At 48.6% G+C, this 21,637-nt stretch overlaps 1 protein-coding gene across 5 annotated transcripts; it reads right to left on the reverse strand.

Annotated features, from left to right (window-relative positions):
- Nucleotides 1-830: 830 nt before the first annotated feature.
- Nucleotides 831-21,528, reverse strand: Stmn4 (stathmin 4). 5 transcript variants are annotated; one of them, XM_045131246.1, is made up of 8 exons: nucleotides 21,346-21,528; nucleotides 8,560-8,649; nucleotides 6,778-6,873; nucleotides 6,130-6,210; nucleotides 5,491-5,699; nucleotides 4,127-4,318; nucleotides 3,394-3,446; nucleotides 831-1,464 (listed from the first exon to the last, which is right to left on the reverse strand). In XM_045131246.1, the coding sequence occupies exons 2-7, from the start codon at nucleotides 8,570-8,572 to the stop codon at nucleotides 3,426-3,428; spliced, it is 612 nt and encodes a 203-aa protein (XP_044987181.1). In that variant the 5' UTR covers nucleotides 8,573-8,649; nucleotides 21,346-21,528; the 3' UTR covers nucleotides 831-1,464; nucleotides 3,394-3,425. The 5 variants fall into 5 exon arrangements, with proteins under 5 accessions (XP_044987181.1, XP_044987180.1, XP_004665893.1 ...); XM_045131245.1 differs by lacking the exon at nucleotides 3,394-3,446 and having other exon boundaries at nucleotides 5,491-5,696; nucleotides 21,346-21,519; XM_004665836.2 differs by lacking the exon at nucleotides 3,394-3,446 and having other exon boundaries at nucleotides 21,346-21,514.
- Between the last annotated feature and the right edge of the window lie 109 nt (nucleotides 21,529-21,637).

A 21,637-nucleotide genomic window follows, 5' to 3' on the forward strand; every position in this document is an offset into this window, starting at 1 on the left:
AAGAAAGAATTTAAGAGCCAGAGGATGGGGAAGAGTGTTTTAGAATGTTGTATCTGGGGACATGAAGTGGCTGTTGCAGTCTTGACCTCAGTGTGACTGTCATTATCTACACAAAACCTGACAATATTGGACCCATCAACATTTCAACATGGAAAAAAAAAAAGAGCAAAAACAAAGGGCATCAAAGTAGAAGAGGGACTAGCTGGAAAGAAGAAGGGCTCATTGGGAGGGAAAGGGAAAAAGGAAGGTAATGGGAGAGGATTGTGATTCAAATACATTATGTACATGTATGGAAATTGTCAATAAAAAGTTTAAAAATTGTCTGGGGACATGGCTCAGCAGTTAAGGCGCTTGCCTGCAAAGCCAAAGGACCCGGGTTTGAGTTCCCAGTATTCACGTAAAGCCAGATGCGCAAGATGGTGCGTGCATCTGGGATTCATTTGCAGTGGCTAGAGACCCTGATATGCTCATTTTCTTTCTCTCTCAAAAAAATAAATTAAATATTTAAAGTTAAAAATATTTTTCAGAGGGAGAAAAACTCAAAATTAAGTTCAAACTAACTTGAAGTGACTTGCCTTTCTTTTCTTACCAAATCAGTGCATTCAGTCCATGAAGGCAATGCCATAATAGAGATTTAAAAGGAGAGAGGAGGAAAAAAATAAAATCTTTTTCTTGTAACCATAACTGGAATGGTTTAATGTACTGCACCCAGCACCTCAGATACTTGGATGGGAAAATTAAGGGGCATCTTGCATCAAACCAACCTTCTAGAACATTCTACCAGTTGCTGAAAGGGCAAACATCAGAAATAAAGAGCAAGAGACTTGGAGTAATTGTTTCATTAGTCATGATGGTCAAAAGATGACAACATACACACTCACAAACACACATACACACACACACACAACACACAGACCTGATCCCATCTACTGCAGGCGGGTCTCCCACCCCCTCCAGCTGGGCTTATCCTGTGGGCCCTACAGCCACGCCCCAAGAGGACTCTGCTCTTCACTCCAAACTTCGGGCCCCACTTCACGCTTCTCTCCACATGGAACCTGCAGACTGGATGTCCAGGCGGGGCTGTGAGAAGCGGGGGTCTTGGCCTGAGTCTGCGGTGGGTGGGTCGTGTTGCAATGTCCACAAGCTCTTCTCCGCCTCCTTGTCCACACTCTCTCCTTCCGTCCCCCTGTCCCACCCCATCGTTGTTCCCCAGAAACAAATAGGATGGCTTCACTGGTCAATCTTTACATGTACAAACACCGAAAGCAGAGGAAACGCCCCTTGGCCACCCTCCCTCCCCCCCAAACCCCAGTGTTGGGAGAGCAGCCAGCGGGCCAGGCTGCAGGAACCGCGGGGCTGCTGGAGCTGTCCGGCTGTCCTGAGAACTTCTGGGGCCTCCGGGCTTTACCTGGAGGCCTCTTCCTTCAGCTCCTTGTTTTTCCGCACCTCCTCCGCGTGTTTGTCCTGGGAAGGAAGGGAGGGACAAGGGCAGGTCACTTAAGGCTGCCCCCCAGATACAGAGGAGGGCCAAGCAGCAAGAAAACAGAAAAGCAAAGGATGAGCAGAGCCGTGTCCACCAAGGCGTCCTGAGGGGGCAGAAGAGGCAGTGAGAGACACACACAAGTGACTGAGCCTTCCAGACGAGTCCACGGAGCCCACAGGCTGCGGAGTCCCCACCTCCCACAGGGGGGACGCGCCTCACAGTGTCTCTGGGGCCTCCAGACTCCTTGGTCCTCCTCTGGCCATTCTCACACATCTTAGCTAAAAAGAAGGAGCTGCAGTGGGGGGCTGCTTGTTTTATTGGGGGGGGGAGTTCCAGCACCCCCTACACATCCCTGCAGCCCTCTCTGGAGCATTGTCATGATCCCCTGGCTGATGCGGGTCTCAGGGTACAAGTTGACAGGAGAATTTTGAGATAGGGTCAATAGCTTGCTCACCTCCCCAGCTTTGTGGTCAAGTGCCGGTTCACTGTGCCCATATTGGGGGCCTCCCTCAGAAAGTGACTTCCCTGAGACCCAGGACAGGGGATTTCTTTTTCCTTGGAGTTCTCGTCCCCCATCCCCCACCCCTAGCGTGCAGCCTCTGGCAGGTGCTCAAGGATTCCGCTGCCAGAGCCTGCCATTCTCGTCGCACATCTGGAAGACAGAGCCGCCTCTGCGAAAGGACCTCCTGGGACCTTTTGCAAGCTAGAAACTAGAAGTGGTACATCTGGAGCCATTGCTATACAACTCTGGTGCGCATCACGTGAACCCGCTCCCACCCAGACAGACAGCCAGGTGGTATGTCTACACTGAGGTTCCTGTGCCAGGTGATTCTGGTGATGGGTCACTCAAGAGCTGGCACAGGAGGCATCGCTGAAGGTGGCCCCGGCCTGTGCACAGGGGAACCAGAACAGGGCAAAACCAGCTCCCACCCCACCTCCCACCTCCTCTGGTGGGTAAAGACAAATCCCAGAGAAAGACGTCTGCTCAAATACCTGCTCTGCCATTGTGTTTCTCAGAGTCTACCTCACCTCCGCACCTGTCACTTTGGAAGGTGACCTTGCCAATCTCCACGCCCCCCCCCCCGAAAATCTACCTATGTTCTCAGGGGAATCATCTGGCAGAGCCCTCACTTTCTGGCCTCCAATGCTGATGAAGGCTACCAGGACAACTGTGGGCTGTTCTCCCTGAGACTAACAAAAAAGAAAGAGAGGAAAAAAGAATAATAATATTAAAAAAAAAAAACCCAGCCACCTAGACAAGAGGCCAGAGAGCTGTGCTCTGCTCCAAACTTCCCAGCTCGCACACCGTGTGACTCTGGGAAGCAAGTCATCTGAGGACGTGGTCCTCTGAGAGGGACAGCACCCTGCTCATCCTGGGCACTTCTGAGAGCAGTGTCATGACCACGCCAAAGTGCTTCAGAAAGAGTTCTTCGAGGTCTCTGTCACGAGCTGGCCACAGTGATTTGTTTTGTGTTTGGCCCGTATGCCTCCTCTGTTCCCAGCCGCAATGGTGTTTCTCCAAGAGTTTAGTTAGAAAGAAGAGGGGCTCGTTGGAGGGGGGAGGGAAGAGGGGAAACAAAGGATGGTGGAAGAGGACTATATAAATGTTTAATAAAATATTTAAATTTACTTTTTTAAAAAGAGTTTGCCTCAAATATCTCTGACTAATTTAGAAAACCCAGAGTCAGACCCAGAATATGTCCATCCTGTTGTGACATTTGGTGGAGGAGGCAAGCCTTGTCCCTCAAGGGGGTGGAACGGCAGAGTTCGGGGCTGCCACCCGCCGGCCAGCTCCAGGGCCTGTGTAGGGCTCAGATCCCTGCGAAAGAAGCCACATCGTTCTAGTAGCTCTTGCCAAGGGCCTGAGGTTCTAGGTGGATAGGCGGGGAGCGGGGAACCGCGCTGCTCACCATGGGACGAAGCCAGCGATGGGTCCCGGGAGTCACCGCGCAGCAGGCGGCGCCTGGAAATAAAACACAGAGCTGGAGCTTCCCGGGAGCTGCAGGGGAAACTGGGGCAGCCTTGAGACTCGGGAAATGAGGCCAGCGTGTCCTCTGCAGAACGGTCTGTCCTTCTGCTCTCGGGGAAGGACCAGCCCCAGTCTCTCGTGCCTCTTGTTTCAGGTGACATCTGGGTTATGGACACAGGGCACCCTACTGGAAAGATCTGCCACTCCTTCGGCCCATAACAAGAGCTTCGGAGAGGATCATGTTTCCTGCTCAATGAGCAACTCAGCTCGCTGTGCCCTTGGCTTAGAGCCAGAATCAAATCAGCATCTTTCATTAAGTGAAGTCAGTCCATTCAGGGATGAAGCTAGAATGTGCAACTGCATGTGTCTTTCCCTAGTCCATTGCGTGAGTCAGGCTTTCTGTAGAAAAGAGGCATCTAAACTCCTATGACAATGAGTCAATCTTAGCTGTGTAACTCTAGAAAATGTGCCAAGGACACAGTACTGGGTGTGTGTTTCTTGCCTATGACTTCCCAAACTATCCCCTTGGGACTCAAGAGTGTCACGCCTGATAGAAATATTCCCATTCCTGGCCAAGGCTGCCTCCTCCTGACATGATGCACAGGCCCATGGATACTTGCCACAGAAGGAAGAGGGTGTCCCAGGAGCCTCCAGTCCCCATCAGGGCCACTTACCTTCTCTTGCAGCCGTTCCAACATGGCGGCCAGGTGGGCCTCCCGGTTCTCCTTATTGGACTCCATCTTCTGAGCCAGTTTCTCCTTCGCCATCTTGATGAAGTTGTTGTTTTCCTCAATGGCTTTCTGGATCACTTCTCGCTCGTGCTCTCGTTTCTCTGCCAGGTGCTTCAGGAGCTCAGCTTCCTGGTACTGGGGAAGCACAAAGGCGGAGAAAGGCTGTTAGAGAGAGCCTGCTGGGGTATGCTTCTGTGTTGTGGTTCTACACCCAGGGCAGACGCATGCCTGAACCTTTGAGTAAGCAAGAATGGATCCCCTGCCGAGGGCAGAGCATTCCATGTCTTGAATTATTTTCCTTTTCAAGGTAGGCTCTCACTCTAGTCCAGGCTGACCTGGAATTCACTATGTACTCTCAGGGTGGCCTTGAACTCATAGTGATCCTCCTACCTCTGCCTCCTTAGTGCTGGGGTTAAAGGCATGTACCATCATGCCCAACTTGAATGTGGTTTTTTTTTAAAGCCTTTTTCTAAATATCTTCAGAGCCCTTCATCTCATTTTCATCATCCCTTCATTCATGCATTTGTTCACAACCCTAAGATATCTTATGCTAACTGCTGGGCACAATTCCAAGTATCCTGGAAAGAAAAAAGAAGTCTAGTAGAAAGAAGACATATATAAGTAACTGCATCACAGATGGACAAGGTAGATACCTCATAGTTAAGGGGTGGTGGTATAAGAATTCTTGGGAGGAAAGAGTCTTTTTTTTTCCTATTAAAAGATGAAGAAAAGCTCACACTGAGATGGCTGCAGAGTCAGTCATGAGAATCAACAGGAAACGCAGATGCACATCATGGACTGGAAAGGTATATAGCGCTGCCACAGGGGCATTGTCCTCTGTCTCCCAGTAAAGAAATCCTCGCCCTAAAGGCTTAGGAGTTGTCAGTGTCTTTCTTTTTTTGTTTTTGTTTTTCAAGGTAGAGTCTCACTGTAGCCCAGGCAGACCAGGAATTCATTAAGGAGTCTCAGGGTGGCCTCGAACTCATGGCAATCCTCCTACCTCTAACCTCCCAAGTGCTGGGATTAAAGGCGTGCACCACCACACCCGGCTGGGAGTTGTCAGTATCTTTCAATGTCACCATGGATACAAAGCCAGTGTCAGGAGGAATGTGGTACCTTATCCCCTAACCAATCTGTGCGTTCCTCCAGGACATGCCCACGTACTTCTCTGTTTCCTTCAGGGGTGCTTTATTCTCCCCCCAGCGCAGGGAAGGTGCTAAGTATCTGTGGGTCCACGGCCATCTTACCACAGTTTAGGGCCACCACCCACGCACTGGTTCCCACCGGCTACCACCGCTCACACTGACCTTCCTTCGCTCCTCGGCAGCTTCCAGCTTCTTCTGGATCTCTTCAAGTGACGGGTCTCGCCGCCGAGGGAGGGAGGCATTGAACTCGGGCACCCCATCGAAGGAGGGTGGCTTCAGGATGACTTCGAAGGACTGGCCCGAAGTGCACTTGTTCAGCTCAATCACTTCCATGTCAGAGATGACGCACCAGTTCAGGTCCACCGTGTCTGCTGTGGGGGGGGGGTGGTCAGAGGAGGGGCTGCTCACATGCCAGGCAGTATCTAAGCCCCACAGGCATGAACACGTGTGCACACGGACATGGGAGAGCCGGGGTCCCCAAGAGAAAAACAATGACCAGGGGGATCTGGCTCCATCCTCAACACTAGTGCCTAAGATCATGGGCTCTGATAAGCTCAAGGGGTCTGTAGCTATTTTAGTAAGATTTCAGGATCTGGGCAAGGGAGGGTCTCAGGACCTGTGATTTCTCTTGACAGCATCAGCAATGCATGCCCCTGCTGCTTCAGCCTCGGTTCCCCAGAGGTTTGAGCTGTTGCTCAAGTGCTCCTCACGGGGGACAGACGTTGGTGCATTCTACCCACTGCCCACCCCAAGCCCCTCTGATGGCTTAGCCTCTGGACTTCTCCCCTGACTCCCGCCTACCCTGTTCTCTTCTTTCTCTCCAGTCCGCACTGTCTTTCCGCTGGCTTTGACCTTTCCTCCTACACTGTCTCCCACACCAGCCTAAACAGAAAAAACAATCTCAGGTCATCTGAACGCCCCTCCCCCCTCTCTCATTGCCACACCAAACCCATCCCTTCCTTGCCACCAGGGAACGGAGAGATAACCTGGACCTCAACCCTCGTGGGGACATGATCATCCAGGACTCCCTGTGTCTGGAGACTGTTCCTGACATGGGTCATAAAGCTGTCACAGCCCAAGCAGAAAGTCTTCTTCCCACTGTGGGCACTCTGGGAACATCTCGACCTGTCCCTAAGGGCCCCACGGACCACCCCAGGTTTTCTCCTCTCTTCTCTTCTGTGTCCCCATGGACAGAGTCTCTGCCTTTGCTTCTCCCACAGCATCGGTTTGTTCAGGGGATGAACAACGGCGACTCTTAAGAGCAAGTGCTCAGGGAAGGGTCTGATCCAGACCCCCAGCAGCTGCCTAGTGCACTGGGCCACAGCCACTTGGCTCACACTCTCAGGCTCTGGGAATTTCATGAGCTAGGGTCTGAGCTGCTGCACCCACAAACACAGGACACAGGAGGCTTCCCCCCAACTTTTCTTTCCCAGCTGAGTCCACACCAACCTTCGTATTTGTAGGATGATTTATTCAGGGGATCAGCCAGGAAACAGGAGCAGAATAGAGACACCAGTGGGAGCTCCTTCATCTTCTCTTTGTAGGCTGTGGGAACAGCAGGCAGGGGAAGGTGAGGACCTACCAACCTGAGAAGCTCGTAGTGTTTGCTTGAGTCAGCCCAACCTTTCTGTCTCCAGACACCTGTGCCCAGAGCCACCACGGTAAGATTCCTTGTGTACTTCCAGCCCTCCGTCATCCCCTTGTTGAAATCTGACCTTCCAAATCACCCAGTTGATCCTTCCTCCAAGATTTTTTCCTAGCACCGAATGCAAAGTACCCACAGGTAAAGAGCTCAAGTCCCACTGTCCCCTCCCTTGTGCATTAGACCTAGCTCTCCATACTCCACTCGCATTAGACCAGTTCTTTGGCTCTGTGTAGTAGGAAATCCACACCCCATTGCAATACTCTCTGAAAGGGCAAAAACACTGATGGGAGAGGAGTATCCTCACCTCAGTCCTTCTGCACCCTCCACTGGCTCGAAAGAGAGACAGAGAGACTGGGAAACTTCCTTAACGCTCCCAGCACATTGAGCAAAGCCAACATGACAAGTGTCCATGGGGCAGAAATACATCCTCCTGCCATCAAGTTTCTCTGTGTTCAAAGGTAAGAGTTGTCCTACCATTGTGGTTCTCTGCCAGTCTTTCCTCTTACTCTCTGTCTTTTGCTCTCTCTCTCTCTCTCTCTCTCTCTCTCTCTCTCTCTCTGTGTGTGTGTGTGTGTGTGTTATATAATGTGTGTAATGGAATATATGTCAAGGTCAGAAGACAACCTCAGGACATGGATCCTTGCCTTGCACCTTGTTTCAGACGGGGTCTTGTTTGCTATTGCAAACGCCAGACTACCTGGCCCACAAGCTTCAGGATTCTCCGGACTCTGCCTTTTATTGCTTTTGGGGGGATTACAGCTTATATTGGGATTACAGATGCTCGTGATATTTGAGTCTGGCTTTGCCTGGGTTCTGGGGAGCTAAACTTCAGTAGTCAGGCTTGCATAGCAAGTGCTTTTAACCACGGAACCATCTCCTCAGTCTTTTTTATTCTGGGGGGGCGGGTTTCAAGGTAGGGTCTCACTCTGGCTCAGGCTGACCTGGAACTCACTATGTAGTCTCAGGGGGGCCTCGAACTCACGGCGGTACACCTACATCTGCCTCCTGAGTTCTGGGATTAAAGGCATACGCCACCACGCCCAACATCAGTCTTGTACTTGAATGACCAGTACAAAGCTTCCTCAGTACCCAGCCCAACCTATGCTCACCTTCTCTTACAAATTTAAAGACATAAGTCACTGTAGAAATTAGTTGGAGGCCTGGGGAGATGGTTCATCAGTCAAAAGTGCTTGCTTACAAAGCCTGCTGGCCCAGTTCCATTTCCCCAGTATCCACACAAATCCAGATGCACAAAGTGGTACATGTGTCTCTAGTTCATTTGCAGTGGCAAGAGACCCTGGTATGTGTGCATTCATTCTCTCTCTCCCTCTCTCTCTTTCGTAAATAAAAAATACTTTAAAAAAGAAATATTATTTAGACACTGTAAAAATCTTAAAACAATACATGGTTGAGCAAAAGGAAGAAAGCTTCAGTTATTTGTGATCCTACACACTACCCAGAGATGGCTTCCCTCTTCCCTTGGGCACACTTGTTGCTCAACCTTTATTTTGCACATCGTTAGCACACTGGGCCTGGCAAAGGAGCCTGTGTTGTGGTGCCCATCATGTAACAGAGTGTGGACCTACCTGCGAGGGTCATGTTTGCTGGGATCTGGTAAGGAGATCTGACTGAGAGCCACAGAGAGTATTGATCACCAACTCAGGACACTGACAACCCTGAAAAAAAAAAAAAATTTTTTAAAAAAGAGAAGATTTCATCACTGACAGGTTCTTACCCTAAACAGGATCTTTACTCAACCACTGAGAGGCTCTTGGGGGCACAGTTCTGACTTCCAGGCCCTCTCCCCTCCAGCTCTCTCATTTCCAAGCCCCCAGGCCCTTCCATGTCACCCATTCATCTGCTGTGAGCTGTGATAATGACAGTCTCACAATTGACTTCTCTGGTCCCTCAGAGTATGCGAACGTGAGTTTCTCCAAATTCCACGGTGTAAGGGTGTTCATCTATCTCCCTGCGTAGCTTAGTGACCCGGCCCAAGGTCAGGATGATGGTGAGAGCCAAGTCCTCTGTAGTAATCACTAAAGGTGTTTGCTACCTGTATTTCTCCAAGCCCTGCAACCCAGACCTGCATCCAGCCGACTCTGACATGCAGTGAATGAGAGGTGGGTAGAGGGTGCAAAACCTCTTTGAAATGCCCTACTTCGCCCTGCAAGAACCAGGGTCTGTTCTTGAGCCTACAGAAGATGACCTTGGACCATACAAGAAGAAACACATTGAGGTGTAACGTCACCATTGTTGGTTAGTGAAAACACGGAATTGGGGATGAGGGATCATTCAGGAATAGAGATGGGGGTCCCCACTTGTCTTGAAGCTGCCTCAGAAGCAGAAGCAGGACATCTGCCAGTGAGACCCTGCGGGTGAGGGGCAGGGCGAGAAAGCGCAGTGCCCATGAGGACCACTTTCAAGCTGGGCCCAAGTGGAAAGAGGAGGGGACAAAAGAGGAGATATGGGGGGGTCAAGAAAGGGGCATATCTGGGGGATGGGAGGTGGCTGAGCTCCACACCATTTGACCCCTGGTCCCCTTCAGTGGTCATGTGTCACTAGAAGGTGGCATGAGCCCATAGTCTTGCTGTTCATCTCCTCAGGAGGTGAAGGGACATTAAGACAGGCTTAAAGTCCCTTTCCTCAGACAGCGAGAGCATCCTCTCTGAGGGCCAGGGCTTAAGCCAGCAGAGGGGTGGGGGAGGGGGAGTAGTAAGCCAAGCTTCAGTTTTAAACTGAAGTTGATTACAGGTGTTATCTCTTATGATCCCTGGCCCAATCTACACACCTAAACCTTGCTTTTGCAGTCTTAAGTTTGGATAGTCGTACACACAAAATGAGAAAAGCCTGTGTACACGGCTCACAGGACGTACTTGGTAAAGATCAGTGCCCTTCCCTCCTTTCTTTGCATCAGGTGGCCCTCACCATCCTGCAAGCGATGAAATTTTGGCCCCATCTATCACACCTGAGGCTCCATGTGACCGGAGAGTGAGAAAACACAGGCTTGGACGAATACTCAGCTGCCCTGAGAGGGCTCTGTTCTCCGTTCTCCTTTTTCTTTTTCCCTCTGGGCTTTGAGCCACAAGTACCAGCCAGGACATGTCCATGCCACTACAATAGGCCTTTCTCCATGGTATTAGGCTGTCCCTGCTGGTACCAGGGTGTTCTGCAACAGGAACCAGGCCTGGTGCCTGGGTACCAAGTCTCTGCTCATGAGACTGGTCTTCTATAGTCTTCACGCAAGATCAGGCATTGAAAAGTAGAGTGGCTGGATGAGGAAGCCCTGCCCAGGGGAAGCAGAGCCTTGGGCCTCAACCTGAGTGGCAAATCAGGAGGCGAGGTAGGAATCGGAGGAGAAGTGTATCTGAGAAAGAAGGGGCACTGAGCAGGTGCATCTGGGTGGGGCCAGAGGACATGCCCCTAGGCCAGCTCAAATGACAAGACCTTAGCCTGAGCTGTGCTAACAGGACAAGTACCATCATCTTTGTCTCCCCACGAAGATCCTGGGGCCCAGAGACATTAAGATGCTTGCTTAAGATCGCACAGCTCGGGCTGGAGAGATGGCTTAGCGGTTAAGCGCTTGCCTGTGAAGCCTAAGGACCCCGGTTCGAGGCTCGGTTCCCCAGGTCCCACGTTAGCCAGATGCACAAGGGGGCGCACGTGTCTGGAGTTCGTTTGCAGTGGCTGGAAGCCCTGGCGTGCCCATTCTCTCTCTCTCTCTCTCTCTCTCTCTCTCTCTCTCTCTCTGCCTATTTCTCTCTCTGTCACTCTCAAATAAATAAATAAAAATGAACAAAAAAAAATTTTTAAAAAAATCGCACAGCTCAAACGTACCCTCTAGATCCACAGCGCATAAATTTCTGGCTCTGCCCTGGTGGCAAGTGGAAAGACTAGATGTTCACTGCTGGTTCTCCCTGGTCCTGAGGACTAAAGGAAAGCCTGTCTGGCCGGGAGGAAAGGGGAGATTTAACTGAAACATCTGTATATAAGTGTTTTCTTATATACTTGGAAGACCTCCTGCTAGGAGCTGTAGAAACATTGAGAATGTTGGACAGCCGTAGAAAGAAGACCAGGGCAGGGAATCTGACCAGGGCATCTCTGGTGGCAGAGGCTTAAAGGAACAAGGATTTGTAACTGAGGTCTCCTTGCTGCAGGCTGTTACAGAACATTCACTGCAAAATTCACTCTGACTTTCATCATTTCTTTTCAAAATAGGAATGCTGCCCCCATTTCATAACTAAAGAAGTCGTAGCTTGGGTGACATCTCCAAATATCCAATACAGGGGATTGGATAAGAAATGTACAGACCCTAACCACAAAAGCTTATACTTATGGCCTTATTTGGCCTTCACCCCCACACCAGTGAAGGAGTTTACAACTTCTCTTCCATTAGGATGCCAACAAATGAGAAGAGAAGGGAAGAGTGCCCATGGTCACAGCAATGAAAATGACTACTACTTGATCACCTACTTTGTCCCTGGAAGGTCATAGACATACCTTAAGTGACTGGGTGAGGTCCTTTGGTAAGGAAGAGAAAAAGCTTGGCAGAGTTAGGTAAATTACACCCAGTCGCACATGGGTCCTAAGGCGCTGAGCTGGGATTTGAATCCAAGTGTGTTTCATGGAAAATCTGCTCTGTCTTCAGGGTCTAGCACCAGAACAAAGAGATATATCTGGTGCCATTGGCTTGGGGACAAGACTAGAAGGAAAGGCTGAAAGCCATGACCAGGTACAACATGCCAAAAACCTGCCTAGACTGAGTCACGCTCTGAATTTCTTGTATACTGCCCAGCACTGCTGACCTACTTAACAAAGTAATCCACACAATCCCCCAGCTTCAGCATGTAAGACGCTGTGTGGAAAAGCCAGTAATCATGGTGAGTAATTGGTAAAATAAGTTTAACAGTGATAACACACACACACACACACACACACACAGAAGCAACCAGCTATGAGGAGATGAGAACATTAAGTTTTGATTGACAGTGGGCGTGGCCAACAGTGAAGTTATAGCCTAGGCTGTTGATGGAGATGGGTCTCCTGGATAGACAAGGGGAGAAAACAGATGTCTAAAGTGAAGAGGTGAGGTTGGAGGGATGGCTTAGCAGTTAAGGCGTTTGCCTGCAAAGCCAAAGGACCCGGGTTTGGTTCCCTAGGACCCATGTTAGCCAGGTGCACAAGGGGGCGCACATAACTGGAGTTCCTTTGCAGTGGCTGGAGGTGTGCATGTCCTCAATCTCTCTCTTTCTCTCTCTCTCTTCTCTCTCTCTCTGTCTCTCTAACAAATAAATAAAAATAATTTTTTTTAAATGAAGAGTTGGAGCCCTACTTTCTTAGAATATCAGGGAACATCAAAGATAGAGAGGATGGGATGGTGGCTCAGTCTTGGGAAGTAGGTAGGACCTTCCAATGACCACTGGGTGGGGAGTGACAGATCACCAGTGGACAGAAGCCAGGTAAGCCTGTATCCTGGATCGTCCACAACAACCTGCCAACACAACAAACAATTGTCCCATCCACAGTGTAAATCCTGTGCCTGCTGGGGACCAGAGATCCTGAGGTCACACCGCGCATTATTGGCAGAGAAGGAGCTAGAGCTAAGGTCCTGGGTTCTAGTCTGTCTTCCCCTTTGTCCTGATCCCTTCAATCTGAATGAGAGGGACACCCACTTTGGAGTTCCCAGAGTGGCTACCAGTGAAAATACACGTGCAGAGAAAGGATGCCACAGCGAGAACATGCTGTCAGGCTGTCTGGGGTCAGTTAGTGACCCGGAAGCAGAAAGCAGAGCACTGAGCTCACTGACGTGTTGTGATTTCTTGCCGTGTGCTTGCCTGACCCATGAGGTGTCTCAGACTGCCCACCAGTGGGCAGCGTAAGAGAGCGTTTTATTTGTCACGGTGAGAAGCACCCAGATCCGGCTCTTGGGATGTGTCAGATCCCATGTAGAGAATTTCTGAAGGACTAACAGCTAATGCATGTGCAAGTGGTTTTGAACAGAGGCGTCCTTGGCAAGGGTTCTGGAAGACAAATAGAGGAGGCTGGCACAGGTTCAGGGTGGGAAATTCATGGGCATGGGAGCAATGAATGCCAGCCCTGTTCCTCTGACCGCACGCGCCACGGCGAGGCAGCTCTTGGGCTGACGCTATTCTTAGTCCAGGTGGACGTTCGCTACCTCGGTGACTTCAAAGCCTTCGCTTTGGGCGGGAGTCATGTCACCTCAGCACAGTAGCCTTGCTTATTTCATGCTGCTCAGAGGCTCTGATTGGCTGCATGTGGCTTGTTTGAGTTTCAAATCTGAAGGAGATCAGTTATTTTTTCATGAATGTGGTTTTCATCCTTTCCACAATACTTCTTAGTTACTGAACGCTGCGCCAAACCCTCTCTGAGTTCCTAAAATAGCCCCCGGGCAGGGAGGTTTTGGTGCTATTGGGGGAATGAAGATTTATGGGGCCTCTGGGAGATCTGCCGAAGCTCTGCCAGCCTTCAGCAGGATCCTTGCAGGACCGTGAAGCATGCCATCAAGGCAGGAGGGGGTGAGATTACCCACCATGGAAGGACTGGTAAGACTCACAAAGGGGACCTGGCACACAGGACATGATGTGATTCACTGGCTTTGGGGACTGACATTGCTACGTCACCCCTTAGGATTGCTTCCAAGGGCTTCAGGAGGCTGAGGTGACAGGACCATGGTCAGGAGCAACTTCCAAGCACCTACTGCAGACTTCAAAGGTAGTTTCAACTGTCCTTCCAGGAAACAAACCCTGCGAGCGGTGGAACCCCAGAAAACCCGAGTCTGGGGAGGGCCTCAGAGCTCTAACAGCTGTGCTGAGAGGCAAGATGGGGAGAGGGAATCGTGGCTGGAAATCCAGCAGTCTCATACAACACACAATCATGGGTCTTCCTGTGTCAGTTTGATTCCCATTTCAGTAGAGGAGAGGAATTGCCATGACGGAAGTCAAGCTCAGGGCAGGACCTGGCATTCAGGGCTGCCAGCTGGAAAGCTGGGTGTGTGGCCCAGGTACCACACACATCAAAGGGTACTTTCAGACATGGGTGCTTGGAGCAACCTTCCTAACCTCACTCCTAATGGCGACAATATAGGTGTTTTATAGTGTGTCGTGGCAAATCAGACACTTCCTAGTATATGTGTATGTGTGCATGTATGCACGTGCGTAACTTACACACAGCGCTGCATGACAAGCGTGTTAACATCATATGTTAAAGAAAAATAATTATGCTAGCAAAAGGAAGCCAATCCCTGTAGCCTTGTGACTTTATACTATCAGCTTCCCTCCTTCCAGGGGATCTTCGCTCCCCTTAAGTTTACTGCACTTACATCATTGTGGTCACTTTACCCTCCCCAAATCCTACAAGACGGGTGTAATTACATTCATGTAACAGATGATCACTTAGCTAAGTAACTCGATTTTCCTGGCGTTGGATGAGTAGACAAGGGCAGAGGTGTGTGTGGCGGCTCACGCCTTGAATCCCAGCACTTGGTAGGCTGAGGTAGGAGAGTTGACCTGAATCCCAGGCCAGCCTGGGCTATTCAGTGAGCTGCAGGTCAGCCTAGGCTCGAGTGGGCCCCTGCCTCAGAGAGGAAAGAGGGGCTGGGAGATGATTCCGTGGGTAAAGACACTTGCTCACAAAGCAAGATGCAGAAAGCTGGGCATGTGCCTGGACGTTGTTTGCAATGGCAAGAAGCGCCGATAGGCCTGTTCTCTCTCTCCCTCTCTGCTTACAAATAAATATATTAAAAAAAAAAAAAGAAAGAAAGAAAGAAAGAAAGGAGTTAAACCAGTCTTTTTGCATCAAAGCTCATACTGTTTCTCACAGAGCTCGGCTACTTTCTCATGTCCAAGGCCACCACTGAATGTAAGCAAGATGAATACTGAGGGCATGTGGCTGAAGAGCAATGTGCACTTGCCCGCTCCAGCCACACCTCCCTGCTAGGGAAGATCTTTGCTCCGAAAATTCTTACTATTAACCTCTTTCAGGTCAGACATTGCTCCAAAAAGTCCCTGTTCACATGCACACACATGGTCTATTAAATGTACTAAACATGAATAATTTTCACGACACGAGGAAACAAACAACAGACTAGACACCTCCACAGGGTCAAGCTCCCTACCCATTCTGCATCCCAGAGATGGGAGTCACCATGGAGACAGGAATGGAAATGGCCTAAATGGGGGAGACTGTAGGTCCAGTAAGTCTTTTGTTCTACCCTGAGGAGTCACACATCTGGCCTGCATTTAGCTGCATGGAAGGGGGGTTATTATCTTCTGTAATATGGCTCCTGTTTCCATAGTTCTTTCATTCTTCTCCAATGCTTTTTTTTAAGTTTTACATGTTGTTTTTGATTCTAATGATGTTTAAGTCAAAATCATTTGCATCTACACTGATGAGATTAAACACCAAATAGCGGCTGGAGAGATGGCTTAACAGTTAAGGTACTTGCCTGTGAAGCCTAAGGATCCATGTTCAACTCTCCAAATCCCATGTAAGCCAGACACACAAAGGCAGGGCAAGCGCAAGGTTGCATATGCCCACTAGGTGGCGCAAGCATCTGGAGTGAGATTGCAGTGGCTGAGGCCCTGGCCAGCCAATTTTCTCTCTTTCTTTCTCTCTCTGTCTCATTAAAAGAAATTAAATACCAAACAGGATCTAATGGTTTTCTTTCTGTGAGATAATAGATCATTAAGATTTTGCTTCCGCTCCCTCCTAACCTGGTTTTGTCAAAACAATCTGGTTTTCCACTGTTGGGTTTCTTTTTCTTGTTGTTATTATTTTTATTTATTTATTTGAGAGCAACAGAGAGAAAGAAGGAGGCAGAGAGAGAGAGAGAGAGAATGGGCGCCCCAGGGCTTCTAGCCACTACAAACGAACTCCAGACACATGCGCCCCCTTGTGCATCTGGCTAACATGGGACCTGGGGAATCGAGCCTCGAACCGGGGTCCTTAGGCTTCGCAGGCAAGTGCTTAACCGCTAAGCCATCTCTCCAGCCCTGCACTGTTGAGTTTCTTTCTGACATTATTTATTCAATAAATACTTATTGAGAATCTACTATACTCACTATAAATGCAGCAATTGGTTCAATAGACAGATTCCCTGTCTCGTTTGGCTTTTGCATTCAGCTTCATCTGTTGATTATACACAGTAACTCTAAGGCTCATGCTTTCTTTGGGACCATAGTTGACAACAGGTCCTACTTGTTTCTTAGAGTAACTTTTTTTTTTCCTCCAGGAAGGGTTTGTGTTGTCTTCAGGAGTCCTTTTCCATCTGGTTTGGGGCAGGTGAGGATGGCAGACAGTCCCATTCCCAGCATCAGTAGTCAGTCTGTGCTTGTGCAGCTAACCCATAGCCCCAACTGGGAACATGCTGCCCTTGATAGATCTGTTCCTATATACTCCCTTTGAACTTGGTGCCCCACCTGGCTTGGAATTCATGGGTACCAACCTCAAATAATCAATCCACGGAGACTTGGCACTCTTCAGACTCATAATCCACAGTATGTTTCTCTAGACTTTTTTCTTCTTTTTTTTCTAGGTAGGGTCTCACTGTAGGTCAGGCTGACCTGAAATTCACTATGTAGTCTCAGAGTGGCCTTGAACTCATGGCGATCCTCCTCCCTCTGCCTCCCGAGTGCTGGGATTAAGGGCGTGCATCACCAAGCCTGGCTCTAAACTTTTCACGTTCCTGTCTTCTGTCATAAATCGGGCCACCCCAGCCTCCTGCCTTTTATTAGATGTCTCATTCCTCTGCCTCCCACAGCCCACCTCAGACAGCAAGACCCTAAGGGAGGGGACACACAGCTCTAGTTGATGGAAATGCTACTGAACTTGATTGAGATGCATGAGAAAGCTAGGGAGACTCGTGCGCATATGCAGGGGGAGGAAGGGAGAGACATATGTGTGTAGGGGTGTGGAGGGGAGGAGATGCATGTGTTTGTATTACTTCCTTAAAAATATAAATGTTAAAGATGCTTTTTTTAAAAAAGTGGCAGGAAGATATTTTTTCTCCTCTCCTCTCCACAAAGAAAAACAGTAAAAGCAATCTTTTCCAGACTGTCACATCTCTAAAGATAGCAAATGCTCATTTAATAAGAAAGTCAAGTAATACAGGAGGCATGATTATTTCTCCAACTCTGGGGGGGGGGAAAGAGTTTGGTTTCCTAACAGGTATTGCTAAAATACCTTTTATATATCACATAATCCTCCCAAATTACCTATGCCCCTCTCTGAAAGAATATCATTTCTTCCTGCTTAAGACTTCGAAGTCTCTGGCAAGTTTGCCTCTGCAGAATAGTCCTCCTGATAAACAGAAAATGATATAAATATATAGAAAGAGGGATAGAGGGATGTCTTAGTGGCTAAGGCATTTTCCTGCAAAGCCAAAGGACCCAGGTTCAATTCCCCAGGACCCACGTTAGTCAGATGCACAGGAGGGCTCACATATCTGGAGTTTGTTTGCAGTGGCTGGAGGCCCTAGCGTGTCCATTCTCTCCCTCTCTCTCTCTCTCCCTTTTTCTCTGTCAACTAAATAAATAAAAATATTTTTTTAAAAAGATATGGAAAGAGATATGGAAGGCAGGATCTTAGGGGTTCTATAAAATTTAAGCTTGTCTTCAGTTAAGGTCTTTTATCATTAAATATCCCAGTACTTAAGAACAAGAAACAGGCTGGAGAGATGGCATACTGGTTAAGGCACTTGCATTCAAAGCCAAGGACCCAGATTCAATTCCCCAGTACCTACATAAGCCAAATGCACATGGTGGCGCATGCATCTAGAGTTCATTTGCAATGGCTAGAGACCCTGGTGTGCCCATTCTCTCTCTCTCTAATAAATAAAAATAAAATATAAAAAAAAGAACAAGAAACAAAGCTGGAGAGATGGGCTGGAGAGATGGCTCAGCAGTTAAGGCACTTGCCTTCAGAGCCTAATGACTGTGTGCAATTCCCCCAGACCCATGAAAAGTCAGATACATAAAGTGGTGCATGCATCTGGACTTTGCAGTGGCTGGAAGCCCTGGCACTCTCTTCTCTCCCACTGTCCCCCACTCTCTCTGTGCTTGCAAATAAATAAATAAATATGTTTTTTTAAAAAAAAAAAAAGAGAGAGAGAAACAGCTGGGCGTGGTGGCGCACACCTTTAATCCCAGCACTTGGGAGGCAGAGGTAGGAGGATCGCCATGAGTTCGAGGCCACCCTGAGACTCCATAGTGAATTCCAGGTCAGCCTGGGCTAGAGTGAGACCTTACCTCGAAAAACCAAAATAAATAAATAAATAAGAGAAACAGAAAGGCTTTAATGTTCCTGTTTTGTTATATGGCTGGCTTAATACAAATGCCATGTACTCTCTTCATCCCCCTCTTACTTGCCTTATTTTCTTCATCTCCTGTGTCCCTATTTGCTATCAAACTGTCTTATTCTTTGTGTTTCTGGATTTATGTGGCTACTGAGGAATCAAACCTGGCCAGCAGGCTTTGCAAGGACGTGCCTTAAACGGCTGAGCCAATCTCCCCACCCCACCCCATCTTACTCTTGGTCATTTTCTCAATCTTTGTTGTAGATTGTCCTTCGTCATTAACACTGGAGATGGAACACATGACCTAGGTCATGCTAAGTAAACATTCTATCACTGAGCCATATCCCTAAGTCCCCAGCCCTATTACTGTTTTAAGTATCGATAATCTTACCTCCTTTCTACAAGCTAAATGTGATTTACATGGCTTCATCCCAAGAGGAAGACAGCCAGCCTCATTTGGCCCTTGGGCAACATTCATTGAGCTAAAATGGAATCTAAGTATTAGCTATCCATCTAAACAAAAGTTTAGAACACCTCGCTTCTCTTCCACCAATAATATGTACCCAGTTTTCCTCTGCCATGTGAGAGATCTCTTCCAAGAGGTTTCTTAGATGTCCAAAACCACTCCATATACACTGCTTCCTCCTATACATGCATACTAGAAAAGTTTAATTTGTAAATTAGGGCCATTAACAGTGATCATTAATAAGAAAATATAAAAATGCTAAAGCTAATATTGGTAAAAGTTACTTAACAACTTATGGATGGCTTACTGCTGGAATTTTCTATTAAATATTTCTGGATGTAGTGGATGTTGGGCAATGGACACAGTGGAAAGTGAAACCATGAATGAGTAGGAGACTGTGGTACGTTAGTTCAAGAGTTTGCTTGGTGGGCATTCTAGCACATCAAAATTCTCTTTCATGATTCCTTTAGAACACATTGTTTCCACTTAAAGCAAGACTTGAACTTTACTCTAACTCGTGGACACTTATTTTATACCTGGGAATGGGGGCACACAGTCTAGATTACATAAATGAAACTGGAGAACATTACACAAAGTAAAACAAGAAAGTAAAAACAAAAACAAGTAATGTACCCTCCCATTGCTGCAAGCACCTGACATGGTCAGACTCACAGAGGCGGGAAGTAGGATGAGGTCGTTACAGTTTGAGGAGAGAATAATGAGGCGTTGACATTAATGACCCCAGAGTTTCAAATATACAAGAAGAAAAAAATGACATAATTGGTAATTTTCATGTGAAGTTTCATTTTAATTGCATTTTACTACAACTTTTAAAATTTTAAACTTTTTTTTTATAGTCAAATCTAATGCTATTTCCATAAATTTACAGTCTCGAGGCCAGAGGAGGCAATCAGAAGTTACTTAGCCCAGTGATTCCCAACTATTAAAGAACTACATTTTATGTCTTGAATCCAGTATATAAATACTATGACACTGATACACACACATATGAGATCATTGCCGCGTACATATGTATGCACACATATGTACACATGTATACAGAGATATACACCTAAGCTAAAAATATGTAACTAAAAAAACTACAAAAAAGTCCTACCCAGTATGTGTGGTGAGTTCTGTTTTGTCCGATTATTCTATCTCATTTTATTTTAAAAAAATCAGCTAAAATCTATAGAATGGATTTCACGATCTATTAATTGGGTGTAAACTTGATTAATCTCCATTGCAATGCAGAAATCTTCTCTCTTGTCTCCCTGCTAGGGGTCAAGCAGCTTCTGCCGCAATCCCTTTGACGATGGGCGTGTCATAGGTGGGAGACCCGCCTAGCAGGTAAAGCTCCCAGGTGTGGCCGGGTGGAGCGGGCAAGAGGAGCATGTCTGGGGCCAGCAATTGGGAGATCGGCGGCTATGGAGAGAGCCCGGAGCACAGCTAATTACAGCAAGGCGGGGCTTGGGCGGGCTGGAGGAGAGGGCAGGGGGCTGGGAGCCTGTCATGGCCTTCTGTGAAGCAGGGCGTCCACCTGCTTCCCTGTATTCCTCCACTCCAGCACTATAATTATTTCCACAGCTGACGCATGATCTCATCGCCCTGGTGGGGGGTGGGAAGCCTCAGAGGATACAGGTTCCCTCACATGGCATGCTGACCCCACCCATTCCGCTCGGCGCTCCAGTAAGGTCACTTGTGCCCATCCCACCTGGTATCCTCTTGGTGTTGGGATACTGGTTATGTTCCCCTGGGTCTTCACACAGGGTGGCCTGATCTATCCTCTAAGGCATCCTAGAGAACTGAGCAGGCTGGGGACAATAAGGCTGTGCCACACCTGACTGTATGTTCCTGGAAGAATTAAAACAAAGATAGCACCACCACGTGGGGACAGGGCTCTTTGCTGGGCATCCAAGCCCTGGGTCCTGGGATAAGAAGAGGACAATGCCAACGAAACTCCTGGCCAGGGCAGTGGGCTGAGCAAAGAGACTGTCTGTGGTCCAGCAAGGACTGGGGGGGGGGGGGGGGGCGTGGTGGTTTTGTAAGCGTGCAGCCCCAGCCTTAGCGGGGTAGGATCAGGTTGACCTCAGGGTGGGGCGGGGCAAGCAAGAGGGGATGATCTCATTGTATCCTTAGGGCGGAGAGAAAAAGTAAGACCGCACAGAGCTGGAGGAGAAAGAAAAAGGGAGAGAGAGCGCCCAAAAAAAAATGGAGAAAAGCTGAAAATGTCAAATTGCAGCTGGAAAGAAGTCTTTGGTCAGAGGCAGCTCCAATGAAAGATAAACTCAGAACAAACCTTGCTGTCTCAGAAACAAACATTTTTTATGCTGGAATAACTCAGTACGAATGCCTGACACTTGCCATCCATCTTCTCTGTAACAAAAGTGATGCCTGGAGCCCACCTTTGCACCCCTGCTTGCTGACCACTACCCTTTCTGCCTCGCCCTGGGTTTGCCAAAGTTTAAGCGATTGAGTGCCACCAAAGACAGCACAGGAGACCCGAGCCCCTTCCCTTCTCCCACCTATGCCCGCTGTCTTGTTCCTCTTTTGTTTGAAAAGCCTTCCGTCCGTCATTCGCATCTCAGTTCTGCTTACCTGACGTCCCGGTTCCAAAGCGAGCTGCTCTCTTCTCACTCCCTCAATTAGTGGTACCCAGGGCTTCTCAACATCAGCACCACTGCTGGGCTCTCGCCATGACATCACCTCCTAGCTCTCTGATTGGCCAACAGTGGGTTGCTTAGCAATTGGATGGCCTCCTCCGGTGGAGCAGGGATTGCCTGAGCGAGTAACTCTTAGCAGGCCGGGGAGTGGAAGATGATGTCAGACAAAGGGCTCGCTTTCCCTGCTGGCTGTGGAGCTGGGGAAGCAGAGGGGGAGAGGGCGGCTA

This window comes from Jaculus jaculus, chromosome 12 (assembly GCF_020740685.1).
Source record: "Jaculus jaculus isolate mJacJac1 chromosome 12, mJacJac1.mat.Y.cur, whole genome shotgun sequence".
NCBI classification, from domain to species: domain Eukaryota; kingdom Metazoa; phylum Chordata; class Mammalia; order Rodentia; family Dipodidae; genus Jaculus; species Jaculus jaculus.